This window comes from Narcine bancroftii, chromosome 2 (genome assembly GCF_036971445.1).
Source record: "Narcine bancroftii isolate sNarBan1 chromosome 2, sNarBan1.hap1, whole genome shotgun sequence".
Lineage (NCBI taxonomy): Eukaryota > Metazoa > Chordata > Chondrichthyes > Torpediniformes > Narcinidae > Narcine > Narcine bancroftii.
This window is the reverse complement of record NC_091470.1, coordinates 180,723,261-180,737,295: the sequence shown is the minus strand read 5'-3', so window position 1 is coordinate 180,737,295 and position 14,035 is coordinate 180,723,261. Positions and strand designations below refer to the sequence as shown.

General features: G+C 42.7%; 1 protein-coding gene across 10 annotated transcripts in view; it reads left to right on the top strand.

The window, feature by feature from the left end:
* LOC138754719 (protein PRRC2A-like) overlaps window positions 1-14,035 on the top strand; it is a 102,984-nt gene that overhangs the window by 34,949 nt on the left and 54,000 nt on the right. For 8 of the 10 annotated variants that reach the window (XM_069919466.1, XM_069919464.1, XM_069919462.1 and 5 more), the window contains 6 exons: window positions 263-501; window positions 3,282-3,367; window positions 5,503-5,642; window positions 6,630-6,720; window positions 8,342-8,522; window positions 12,809-13,166. In XM_069919466.1, coding sequence (XP_069775567.1) covers window positions 263-501; window positions 3,282-3,367; window positions 5,503-5,642; window positions 6,630-6,720; window positions 8,342-8,522; window positions 12,809-13,166 — 1,095 coding nt within the window. The remainder of the gene's footprint in view (window positions 1-262; window positions 502-3,281; window positions 3,368-5,502; window positions 5,643-6,629; window positions 6,721-8,341; window positions 8,523-12,808; window positions 13,167-14,035) is intronic. The other 2 variants (XM_069919468.1, XM_069919467.1) reach the window with 1 other exon arrangement.

The window sequence follows — 14,035 nt, the reverse complement described above, 5'->3', positions numbered from 1 at the left end:
GTACCCCCCCCCCCCACCCCCAGCATAAACAGTATTTAAAAATCAGCTTTGAAAAGTTGCAAGTTCCCGTTTTATCAGAAGTCGAGGAATCGGATTTCAGGAGAGAGAAAAGGACCTTCCAATTTCCACTCCAAGCAAGACTTGATATGCAGTCACTGCCGTCCAGATGAGTGGCTTGACTGGAATCGTGCACTTGAAGCAATCTGTTAGGCCTCAAATATGTCAAATGGGTTGATATTTTTTCTCGTCTCCTTCCTCACAGATGTGACCAGCTGGAGGGAGGGTGGTGGGCGGAACTTGGGTGCTCCGGGTGCCTCTTTGATCGAGGGGGAAACCAAAGAGGCAAGCCCAGAAGAAGCAGCAAGCTCTACAGCATCCTCAGTCGACCAGAAGGTGCCTGCAAGGATGGCTGAACAACCACCTAGATCAGGGGGAGGAGTGCCACAGCCGGCAGTTCCCCAGCCATACCCTCCACCATACCGGGGGATGATGCCAGCCTTTGTAAGTAATTGGGATTGGAGAGAAAATTCTCATGACTGCTAGAGTTTGTCGAACAACACTGAATATGCTTCGTACCACTACTAATGCAATGTGTGGTCCATCAGCTGAAGTTCCTGAAACTCGGGTGACATCTAAAGTGTAAGACACTGTGATGGAAGTAAAAACTCAATGGTGGGGAAACTCAGCAGGACAAACAGTGCATTTTATTTTCTTCTTTTCTTTCTTTTCTTTGGCTTGGCTTCGCGGATGAAGATTTATGGAGGGGGTAAAAGTCCACGTCAGCTGCAGGCTCGTTTGTGTCTGACAAGTCCGATGCGGGACAGGCAGACATGGTTGCAGGGGAAAATTGGTTGGTTGGGGTTGGGTGTTGGGTTTTTCCTCCTTTGCCTTTTGTCAGTGAGGTGGGCTCTGCAGTCTTCTTCAAAGGAGGTTGCTGCCCGCCAAACTGTGAGGCGCCAAGATGCACGGTTTGAGGCGATATCAGCCCACTGGCGGTGGTCAATGTGGCAGGCACCAAGAGATTTCTTTAGGCAGTCCTTGTACCTTTTCTTTGGTGCACCTCTGTCACGGTGGCCAGTGGAGAGCTCGCCATATAACACGATCTTGGGAAGGCGATGGTCCTCCATTCTGGAGATGTGACCCACCCAGCGCAGCTGGATCTTCAGCAGCGTGGACTCGATGCTGTCGACCTCTGCCATCTCGAGTACTTCGACGTTAGGGATGAAAGCGCTCCAATGGATGTTGAGGATGGAGCGGAGACAACGTTGGTGGAAGCGTTCTAGGAGCACTGATAAAGAGGCATAACCAACATTTTGGGCTTGAGCCCTTCAAGTCTGAAAAGTTGGTGTTGTATCCGTGCTGAATAAAGTACACTATTTGACCTGCTAAGTTTTATTTCAATCCTAATGTGTGCAGACTTTTGTTTTACACTTGTTTAGATGTCACCTGGGTTTCAGGAACTTAACTGGGGATGACATTCAGATCTGCTGCAAGATGTAATTTGGTTTTATTTGCAGATTGCAAGTTTGTTCTACAGCTTTACAAAATAGATTTGCACTTTTTCTTTCTTTTAAATATTTTTATTAAGTTTAACACATGCATAAATACAGAATTACATACAAGTAAGTGCACAAACAAGCCAATGGGGGGGGGGGGGGGGAATAAAAAGATAAAATGACATCAGTAATTGATTGTAATACCTCAAAAACATTTACTGTAATTGAAATGATCCATGCAACCATGTTAAACCCATTGAAATAACTTGTCTAAAATAGCGGGGGCGGAAAAAAAACTAAAGCCTACTCAATCTATCCTGTCCTGATTTCCTGTTTAACAGACTCAATCATTGGTGTGAATCCAACAAAGATTGTCCTCTGATGGACAGTATTGCAGTTTAACTTCCTCAATCTTTTCATGTGAAAGCCTTGCACAAACAGAAATGCTGGAGTAACTCAGTGAGTCGTACACCATCCACAAAGAGAGATGGATCTCTCAAGGGGCCCAACCCGAAATTCCGACTGTCTGTTTCTCTCCATGGATGTGAATCCCTCTGTAAGGGTTAAAATGCACCTTCAAACATCTGCAATCTCTTGGCTCATGAAATAATTTCAACTCCATGAATTTGCCCGTTCAAGAACTTTGGTTTGTGGTTTGTTTTTTTTTAAAAACTGGTCCGTTATAGAATGACTTGTATGAAAATCTGATCCTTCTGACAGTGCACAGCGGCACCTCATGGATATTCTGGCCATGCTGACGGCAACCGGAAGATCAAACATTAATCTTCCTTTCTGTGCTGGATCCAAATTTACCAGAATGTTTGTTTTATAAAAAGATCAAGCTCCCCGCCAGTCGAGGAAAAGAAAGATCAGATAAATGCCTGTATATCGTAGAGAGGAAAGATTAAGTAAAATCAGGGATTTCAGATTTGAATAGAAAGGATGCTGTGTATTTTAGTTTAAAGAAAATTTGCTGTGTTCATCAAATCAGATGGCTGTTCTTGGTGAAATAAAAATACAATGCTGAAGGAAGTCCACATTCTGAGAGTATTCTTTATATAACAATTAAAGATTCATAACCAATGTTTCATCAAAGTATTAAAAATATACCCCGTTGAAGGGCTCAAGTCGAAACGTTGGTTATGTATCTTTATCCTTTCTAAGTAAAGTACACTGAGTTTCTCAAGCATTTTTTTAAAATTTCAACGAAGGTGTCTTGTCAACTTCCATGGTTTTGTGGCTGTTCTGTGAGAGTGGGCCTCAAAGTTAACAAAACAGTGTAGCAGTGTATTGACTTCAACAATTCAATGCATTCTGAAAGTCCAGTGGCCATTTCATCTGTGACCAAATCAGAGTGAAATAAAACCCCAGAAGCTTTGAGCTGTGTGTTGGGTCGATTCATTTCGTACTGTTTGACCTGACGCCCAAAATATTGTTTCAACCTGGCACAGGAATTGGTGGTGTTCTCCATTTTGAGACCGCTCTGTGTGATTGGGGTTCCAAAGAGCAGGAGCCTTAGTTTTCGCTAACACATTGTTAATCAATGCCATTAACTGGTATCTCATTCATTTTGTGGACAAAATGGCTATTGTTTACTTGCGGATAGGTAACTTCAGTTTTGAACTGGCTATCTGATGCTATTTGGAATGTTAAACCTGTTTAGACTGTACAAAAACATTTTCTTTTGAAGTACTGCCAGGACAACGGTTGCCTTTTGATCTGTTTTGAGGTATCCCTTTAAATCTAGTAATTCAAAGCCTCTTGATCCTTGTTTGTTCTTTTCAGATGTATCCTCCGTATTGTGGTTTACCGTTTCCAACACCTTACGGACCACAGGGATCATACAGATACCCATCACCTGATGTCAGCAAGTAAGTTGGTTCTGGTTGAACTGTCTGATTATGGAGCGATGTAGAGGTAATTGGGACTTTTCTGCTTGGTTGCCAGCCTTGCCTCAATGGTAGCTATCTTGTATCCAAGCCAGAATATTATTATTTTAATTCTAAAGAAAGGTCGAGCAGCTAACGCTGATATTTCTTAACTGCACTGCACTGACTTCCCAAAAACTTGAGTCATGGTGCTTTATATTCCTCACTCAAATATGAAATCTCCCAAATATGAAGAATGCAAGAGCTTTTTCACAATCTCCAAATAAAATAGTCTTTGTTCTCATTTAACTGCTTTCCCATGGTGGGAGAGGCCACAACAGGATTGAAGGGCATTCACTGTGGAGGAATTTCTTTAGCTAGAGGGTGGTGGATCTGTGGAATTTGTTGCCACAGGCAGCTGTGGAGGCCAGGTCATTGGATGTATTTTAGGCAGAGATTGGTAGGTTCTTGATTAGCCAGGGTATCAATGGTTATGGGGAGAAGGTGTGGCTGAGTGAGGAAAATGGATCAGCTTCTGGTTAAAGGTGAGGCAGACTTGATGGACTGAATAGCCTCTCAGCTCCTCTGTCTTGTGGACTTTGTCCATTTGGCTTTTCAAGTTTTGGTCATCAGAATACTAGCTATACTTGCAAAGTTTAAGGTAACAAAACATAAAAATGTAATGTACATGATGTCTCACTCATGGCTTGGCTTTGTGTATGAATATTTAGGATGGGGGCTGTCCAAGTCTGAAATTTTGAAACACAGGATGTACTTTAACATTTGTGTGCTGTAAGGCAAACATTGCCCGACACTCTTAATAAGAGAAAGGAAAGCAAAAGAGGATCCCTTCAGAGACACGTGACGGTCCGTGCAGCCATGTAGATTCTTGGTTACCATTGGCAGCCAGGGCTCCAGATCCAAACCTCACTCAGCACCCTCTCGATCCTGGTTCCAATGAACTCTAGTTAAGTTCCTTGTGTCATCTGAAATGTCTTCATTGACATTCTGTTTTATATAATTTACAAATGTTAAGTATGTAGAAGGCATTTTTGTTTTTAAGGAGGAGAAAAAAATTGGAATGTACTATCTTGCCTTGGAGAACACCAGTAAGAATAGTTGAAATGAATAAACCAAAAATGAGTGTCCTTACACACAAACTGGCAAGGTAATGACAAAAAAAATCAATAACCTCTGCTTTAAAATTGCTAGAGGATTTGTTAAATACAGAAATAGGGTCAAGAATAAGTGAAATGCTGGCAGTTAATTTTTTTTTTGCTTGCATGAAGTTGATTTGCACAAAAGTTTTTATTTTAAAAAAAACCCAGAATTCTGACTTAATGATTTCTTCCCATAATCTCTGCTTTGGATTGCCCTTTCTCTCCCCAAATAAACAGCTTTGGTGTGAGCTTTTCCACAAGAAAGCTGACAGTGTTGGTGTTCTCCCATCTGTTCCCTCAGCAAGCCTTGATTCAAACTTCAGTATGTCTGACAGGATCTCTCTGATGCAGGTTAGAGAACAAGAAATGGGAGCAGAAATGTGGCCCCTCAACCCTTCTGGACCATTTGGACTAAGTTGATCATTGGTCCCTCTCCAGTCTGAATAATTCCCGTAACTTGATTACCCTGTAGTTTAAAAGTCGCTGCCTTGCCATGAAAGTCCCAAATGATTCGCAGCTGTAGTTCTTCTGAAGGAGACGATTCCAAAAATGTTCGTATTCAGAAAGCCCTTTATCTTGACTTAAATGAGTCTCCTCAAGTCAAGTTTATTGTCATCTGATTGCATGGGTACAACTCAAAGAAACAGCATTCTCAGTGCAGAACACAGCCCTACAACCATACCTAACTCGCATACAGACAAACAATACACCTCGTACATCATCCCCATTTGGACTTCTCAGGCAAATCTCTCAGCCCTGGTCTTGTCAAGTCCACTCCTTTGATGAAATAATTTCTATTCTCTGAATGGAAGCCTCAGTTTCTGAAGTATTTGCAACATACGATCCTGATGGTTTTTCCTCTAATTGATGATTGTGATTCTTATCTTGATGTTTCTGAGCAACTAAAATCGGGTTCAGAACTTTCTGTGGTGAGCTTGTTCATAATATGTTCCACCTGTGTTATTTTTCTCTGCACAGGTTTCCTCGTGTTCCACAGCCTCGATTGCCTCAACATCCAACAAGGATGACTGAAGGAATAAAGCGGCCCTCCATCCTCAAACAGGACGACTTGAAAGAGTTTGATGAGCTTGAAAATGAAACTGATGATGGGTGGGCAGGTAAATCTAAGGACTGGAAGAAAATCCAGCTGCTTCCTTCTACTGGATATTTGTCTCACCTGCTAACTGCAATTTAAAGTCCTAGTTCCTGGCCACGATAGCTTTAACTTGTGAACTGGTGTCAACATTCATCTATTAAAGTCCTTCAAATAAATCTAAGGAAATGTGCCACTGGCTACCTATACTGCCATATTGTTTTTTTCATCGTGTCCTCTATCTTTAAGAATGAGAATTTAGGCAAACAGCACGGTAACAGGCTATTTCAGCCCATGAGTTCGTGCTGCTCAATTAATTCGTATCCCATTGGGAGGAAACTGGAGCCCCCAGGGGAAACCCACAGACATGGGGAGAACCTTACAGACAGCATGGGATTCGAACCCCAATCACTGGTGCTACACCAACCTTGCTGCCCCAATTTCAACCAGGATCTACTATTCCGTTGGCCTCTGAATTTATTGTTCATGCTTTGAATCCTATCATTGAATTCAGAAGTTGAAGCAACAGTTTTATTGATTTGAGAGTGTACTGTTTTAATGATTGCTACGGGTTCAAATTTGTCTTGTGGCATTGTGTCAACGCAGTGAGCTGTGTCAAAATGTAAGGTCGTCAGAAGGTAAATTGGAATGGGACTAAAAATGTGTAATTTCATACTAAATTTAATGTTTTTTTTAAATTCATTTGTTGTACATTGGAATGCGTACAAGATCCATCTCTGTGGAAGGGCAGGCTATGAAACTTCACTGAGAAGGGAAGGGGAATGAAAAGTAATGTTTGTAGGCTATTTATGGTACAATAGAACTTCAGGGTGATCAGAAACCTGTACTTCACCCGCAGAGTGGAAAATGGAGGAGGTGCGTTTTGCAGGGTTGGGTAAAGGGAAGTTGCTGCCCTTGTTAAACTGGAGCAGAGATGAAGAAATGGACATTGGCAGAGTGGTCAGTGCATGAGCCCCCAGTTTCACTCCGTTATTGTGCACTTTTTGTTTAGGAGCACATGAGGAAATAGACTACACTGAGAAGTTGAAGTTCAGTGACGAGGAAGACGACGATGAATCTGAAAAGGGAAAGTCTGATAATTGGTCAGTATGACAAAGTCCATCCTAAAAAAAAAATTTAAAAAAAGAATTGAATCAAATGAAATGGCTTTTAATGGTGACCTGCCCCTTCTCTCCCCACATCAGTTCCCTATATCCTATAAATCTACCATTTTTAAAAAAATTCACTTGTACTTTAAATACCCCCAATGATCTTTGCCGCCTTGATCTTCCAGTGTAGAGAATTCCAGCAATTCACAAATCTTAAGTTTATTATCAAGAGTACATGCATGACATTATTTTCAACCCTGGGATTCTTTTTCCTGTGGGCAAGACAGAATTACCACTTATTAGTAGTGTTAAAACCTACTCCAGAAGATGCATATACATGTAAACAAATAGAAATGTAAACAAACTGCAATACAGAGGGGAAAAAACCATCAATAAAGTGCAAAAGTAAGACTCCTTAAACAAGTGAGTATCCTTAACTAGTTCCTGTATAGCTCATTTTTAAATAATTCCCTCCCTCATCTGTAACAGTGTCCCGTTATTAGGGGTCTTCCACAATTGGAAACAACTTTACGTTTACCTTTTTGTGCATCCAAAGGATCTTGTATGTGTCAAAAAGATGACCTTTTTTTTTAAAGTTCTCATAAATGTAGCTCTTTTTGTACTGAACTGTTAGGGACGAGATGCAATGGAAGCTCAATATATAAAATCTGATTGCTTACTGCGCAGAACATTCGTTTCAGCAATGAGCTGAAAGAAACCAGCTTGTCCAGATGTTATATTAACTGGGCAAACTTGCTCCAGATAAGGTGTTTTTGTTTGAACAAGTATAATAAAGGTCCTTCTTATCAGGCATTAAAGGGATCGTGGATGTTGGATATGCACATTTTCCGGTTGACTGTTCTAATACCTAACTAATATCCCTGCATTAGGAATACACCATTTAATAGGCAAAAGACCGTGCAAAATGTAAAGTAATTTTTAAAAAAAATCATTGTTGTCTAATTATATAAAATTCACTTTAATTGGGTAATTCTTGTAACGTGCAAAATTTAAATTCTAACCCCAGTCACAGGTGCTGTAATGGTGTTGCATCAGCCACTACGCTAACCATAATTCTAATTAACCTGATGGTTTCCACGCAAATATCCTGGTCAGGCCCTCTGTGCACCCTCCTTTAAATTCGAACCATTCTCGTGCAACACTGTTAGAGGACTTGCTAACCACGTCGCTGTCATAATTGCCCTCTCCCACATCTAAAAATAAAAGCCTTGCTAATATGTTTGTAAAGATTTAAGACTCTTACCAGGCAGGGATAGGGGGGCACTTTGGGAGCCACCCTAGTGGCGAGGAGCATCAACTGGCTCTTCATCTCTTTTCCCCCCCCCCAGTTGTTTGAGTTTCCAGTTGATTGAGTGCCAGACAGAGGGGATTTTCCTGTATATTGCTTCTCCATAATCTCGAGTTGGGAAATCCGGTTTCCTGGGGTTAGAAATTCTCCAACAATTCAGTTCTTTTATGTTTTAATGCTGCCAGTTCTTGTGCTTTTCTGTCTGTTCTGGTTTGTTGCTGCACTTTCCAGTGGTGTTCATTTTTCTATAGGCTTTTCTAGCATTGCGGAGAATGTAGGTGAAAGCTCCTTCCTCCTTCCCTGCAGGGACGGCCAGATGAATCGGCCTGAGCGGCAAGAGTTGCGCAACTCTGAGCACAGGAAGGAGACCCCCTCGGAGGACCAGTCGTCAGTCAAACCTGCAAAGGGTGAAGGTCCAGCCCCTCCTTCAGCAGAGCTGGGGCCGCCCAGGTTTCCTGCCAACTGGGGTCCTGCTGTGGAGTACCAGGTACAGAACACAAAGAGGCTGCAGACACTGGAATCTGAAACCAAACACAACTTGCTGGAGGAACTCAGTGGATCAACCAACATCCTTGGGAGAAAAGGAATGGTTGATGTTTCGAGCTGAAACTTTGTTTCAGCTTCAACAGCAGATTGTGTTTGGCAAGAGAATAAATGCGGTAGCTTCACCAAATTTGTGATGGCTGCTATTTCTAATCTTGGTGTGGGGTTGTCAGTGACAGGTAGTTTATTTGAATCTGATTTAACAACGAAAGGATAGGTTAGGCTCATTGTTGCAAGGATTAACATTTTAATGATAGGTTTAAAGCTAGTTTATGCCATTTGGGGATGTTAGAATTTGGACATGAGGATTCTGCTGGTAGATTCATAAGCAGACACTTGTCTGTGGATTATATTTGGGTTGACGAAACTTTTCGATAGTTGAATCGAAGGATGGAACTCTTGCCTTGCTTCCAGTATTTTTAGGGAATGTTAGGAGCACCACAATGGGATACCCTGTACCTATAACCTTTCTGGGCATGGTAAGTGGCTTGTAAAACTCAAAAGAAAGTTGATCTCTCCACTTTTTGTTGTGAAGCTGACTTTGGCGTTGAACAAATCACTCTCTGCCAAGACAGGTTTTCTGGGCTGGACACAAATTAACTGATATCTTGTCAGGTAATTTGGGGGAAGTTGGTACTTGCAGGGTGAAGTGTGGTCTTTATAATTGCTCATTCTATGCAAGTTTGCTTTCTTTCTGGATGCTTTTAAACTGCTCAAGTGTTTTTTAAAAAAAAAGTAAGCCCTAATTCACAAGGGCTCATGTGAACCACCTCCAAGCCTGCATACAGTATATAATCACACAATCATCAATACTATGTAATAATCAAAATCCCACACCCCCTAATTTTTGACTCCAATCACTCGCCCATCCAAGCTCCCGTCACCCTGATGGGACCTCACCCCGACAGGCCACCTGCCTGCTGGAGCTCCAGACGCCCTGACAGAAGGTCCTTTGTGCCAGCCATTCAAGCTCCCATTGCCTTGAATGACGCAGTTACTTCACGAGGTCAAAGGTTTGACCCGTGTAAAAGTCCACCGCCCCCCCCCCCCCCCCCAGTTTGGCATGAAAATGCGGTCCAAAAAATTGGATTACATGAATATGTTCGGTAGATATTTTCACGCCCAACTTGACCCAAAAACTGCCAGAAGTCTAATCATCTGAAATCTGTTTGCCAGAATCTCATCCTGGGGGCAACATGCATCCATAGTTCAAGGGCCTTGTTTTAATGAGATATGATGTATCCTATGCAAAACCAAACAATGAGTTTCTTTATTTTCACCACCCCCCCCACCTCAACCAAATTCATCCCTGTTCTTTATGGTCCTGTGTGGCTACTACAAGAATTTCGGTACTGCATTGTATTTGTATATGTGATGCATTATCATACAGCCTATTGAGGTCCAGTCATGAATCTTATCCTTGAGAGCGATGCCTGTATCCCTTGAATTAAGATTTCAGATCTTATTTATTGTCAGAGTATGTACATGACATCACATCCAACCCTGAGATTCTTTTTCATGTGGCGAGGTAGAATTAACATTTGTCAGTAATGCAAAAAAAGACACAACATAGACCTTTAAACAAATAAATGTAAGCAAACTGTGCCAAGCAGAGAGAATTAAAGATGCACAAGAAAGTCCTTAAATGAGTCCCTGATTGAGTGTGGTGTTGGAGTCTGATGATTGAGGGGTAACAGCTCTTCCTGAACCTGGTGGTGCGATTCTTGTGGCCCCGACACCTCATTCCTAATGGCAGCCACAAGAACATGTGCTGGGTGGTGTGGATTTCTGATGCTGCTACTCTTCAATGGCAGCGTTCCCTGTACATGTGGAAACCCTCAGTGGTGAGGGTTTTTGTCTGTGATGTCCTGGGCTGTGTCCATTACCTTTTGCAGAGCTTTATGCTCTGGGGTATTGGTGACTCCATGTTAGCCTGATGCAGCTGGTCAACACACTTTCCACCACACTTCTGTAGAAATTTGCCAGGGTTTCCGATGTCATACTAAACCTCCACAAACTCCTGATATTTAATATCAGTATTTAGAAAATTGACAGTGAGGAGTAAAAGATAGTGGTATAAGCTACTGATTCTATCTAAATAAGAATGATTGTCGTCAAGTACAGTGTACATGCTCATCTAAATTCTTTCTGCCACCAAACAGGTGTGCAGATACATCAGCTGCAGTGGAAAAAATTAAATGACCTAATTGTGTATTGCTTTTCATGAATGTATGGGGATATTTGAAGTGTCAGATCCATGCAAGATCCTGGGGAAAGTTCATTCCCCACCTCACTGAGTCCCCTGGCTTTTGCCCATGCTACGGGTAATCCACAGCAGTTGATGAACCTACTAGCAAGTCCTTGGGATGTGGGTGGAAACAGGACCACTTAGAGGAAACCTGTGCTGATGGACGAACAGATACAAGTAAATATCTCAATAACAGCATCTCTGATTCCTAGTTGTTATAGATTTCTTAATGCGTTTGGCCCAGGCATCTGTGTACTGCAACCTTTATTGGGTAATGAATCCTTTCTGTGATGTGGATCTGTTTGCTTTTAGCACTAAGAGGAGAAAAGTGCTCCCTTTGCAATAATACTGGGGGAGAAGCTTAGGGAAAGGTGATGCTGTGAGAGTTGTTTTTAATTTCTGATAATGATTTCTCATTGTCAGGAAAAATCTTTCTCATTTTGATTTCCCTGCTCCAACACCACTGACAGGGTTGAAAATGTCCTAACATATTAAACTCAGTAACCATGTCTTTTTAGGGTCGAAGAACAGGAACGGGCCTTGGCTCACTCCATGAGTATCAGGTTGCTCAAGGGCCATACAGCATCTACAGGCAGGCCTCTTCCCCCAGCATGCACCAAGTTTGTAGGGTTAGCAATAGGTTAAGTCCACTTTGGTTTAGCTCAAGCATAACAGGTATGATCTGGTTTCAAGTTGAAATGGGCATTTATTTATCTATTTAGTTCAGTTTTCCTCTTTTCACCTGGAGCTGAGGGCTCCAGAGTCCAGATATGGTGAAAGACACAACTCCGTATCTGAAAATCTATCAATTAGGTCCCAGAGTCAACGTGTTTTAAATATATCCAAGGACAAACTCCACAGCCTCGTGCTCAAAGTCCTCTGTGCCTCTCTTTTCTCCCCCCCCCCACCAAAAAAAAACAATGGTCTTTCTTGAGAGGAATTTGACCCTTGTGAGGCAGCCCTCATAAGCGCACCAGGTGTGTTACAGAGGCTTCTTATCAAGGTGGTAAAGTTCTGGACTCCCACCACCCCTGCTTGTCTGAAGATGCCCACAGCCCAAGGAAAGTGTTGGAGAATTTTGCATCATGGAAAAGACTAAAATGTTTTGAAGTAACTCTTTCTGCCTTTTTTTTTTACCCGATTCTCATATGTTTTTCTTTAGGATCTTTAACAATGCAGATGTTTGACTCTGCTGGTCACCAGCTTTTTTTCTTCCCTTTTTGGTTTACAGATGGAGTGTGACTCTGCCAAATGAACTCTCTGTTAGGCTGGTTTCTTTTGCGAGTAGCCTCATGGATTATCTCTAATACTCATACACTGTGTAAAGTGCACAATTTAGAGTACAAAATTACAGTGAAAAGAAATGTAAATTAATACCAAATTTTTAAAGGGTGGATGCAGAGATGTTTCCAATAGTGGAAGAGTCAAGGACCAGTGGCCTTGAATATAAGCATGTCCCTTTAGAAGAGGGTGAGGGGAAGCCTCTTCTCTCAGGGGGGTTGTTAATCTATGGAATTTTTTTGCCACAGACAGCTGTAGAGTCTGTCATTGGATATATTTAAAGTGCGTTGTTAAGTTCTGAATAATTAGGGTGTCAAAGGTTGTGGGGAGAAGGTGGGAGAATGAGGTTGAAGGGAAAATTAAATCAGCCATGATTTGAATGGTGGAGTAGACTTGCTGCGCTGAATGGCCTAATTCTGCTCCTAATTTTTACCAAGCAAGGGCAGTTAATGGCACTGTTATGGGGTTCATTCAGGAGCCTGGTTGCTGCAGGAGAAAGTATTTCAGCCTGTTAGTTCACTAGTTCACGTGCGAGTCTTCTCTCAGAGAAGAGAGTGACCGGTCCTTGCCAGTTGGAGATGAAGGGGATGGAAGTTTGCATTGTGTGTTGATCGCAACAAACCTATCTTGATCATTGAGCAGCTACATGTTGACTTTGCAAGAATTTTAACTGGAGCTGGCTCCTTCTTTCCTTTCTACAGGCTGCAGTCCCGCAGGACAAGACTAATCCTGCTCTGGCCAATCAAAAGACACCAGTAGGTGAAGACGAAGATGAGGCCTGGCGTCAACGGCGCAAGCAGTCCTCCACCGAGATATCCGCTGCTGTGGAGCGGGCACGGAAGCGGCGGGAGGAGGAGGAGCGCCGCATGCAGGAGGAGCGGCGGGCCGCCTGCGCGGAGAAGCTGAAGCGCCTCGACGAAAAGTTCGGGGCCTCGGAGAAACGGCAGAAGTCAGAGCAGGAGAAGGAGGAGGCATCGGAGGGAAAGGAGAACGAAGAGCCAGTCGGCTCCAATAAACGGCAGCGGACGGCCAGCAGTAGCAGTTTCGAAATGACGCAAGGTGTTTAAACTTTTGCTTGCTGATCCCAGGGATAAACCTGTTTTCTTTTTCTCCTCGACCCACCAGGCTCAGTGTTCCCCAACTGGAAATTATGCTTGGGTTCTCTGGCCCAGTTTCTCCCACCAAGATGGCTGCTGCCATTTTCCAAAGTCTGCACTTCAGGAAGCTGACTGCATTCACAAAAAACGTTTTGGCCACAAGCTTGGCTTTTTTTTAATTATGTGGTGGCACAGTTAGTGCAACACTGTTACAATGCCTGCGATCTGGGTTTGAATCCAGTGCTGACTGTGAAGAGTTTGTATATTCTCCCCAAGTCTGTGTGGATTTCCTCCGGGTGCACCAGTTTCCTCCCACCCTTCAAAATGTATGGGGGTTGTTGGTTAATTGGGCGGAACAGGCTCATGGGCCAGAAGAGCCTGTTACCATGCTGCTTGTCTAAATTTAAAAAGTCTCTTTCTGCCCTGTTACATTTGGCATTGGTTTGTTGGTATACTTTCAATTGGCGAATCTCTCTCACTTTTCACAGACTGCTGTGACCGATACATTTTTTTGGAAAGTATGGTCCTTGCCTAAATTCCCATTCCACACGTTTGGCCAACCTCTGGCGTTTACTGGCCATCCTAAACGGCAGAGAGGTTCCTCTACCAGCAGCAGTCCAGTTGGTAAAGGTACTCTCACAGTGCTGCTGGGTAGATGTTTTAATCCTTTGGAATCTGGCCACTCTGAATCTTTTATAATATATGTTCCAGACTCGGTCCATGGGTAAACTACAGTAAGAATGGTTAAAAATCAGTATGAACCAGCTGGTGGTTCAGTATAAAACCAGTCCTGGAAAACAAACACTGAGCATACATGCTTGTTGGTAGACC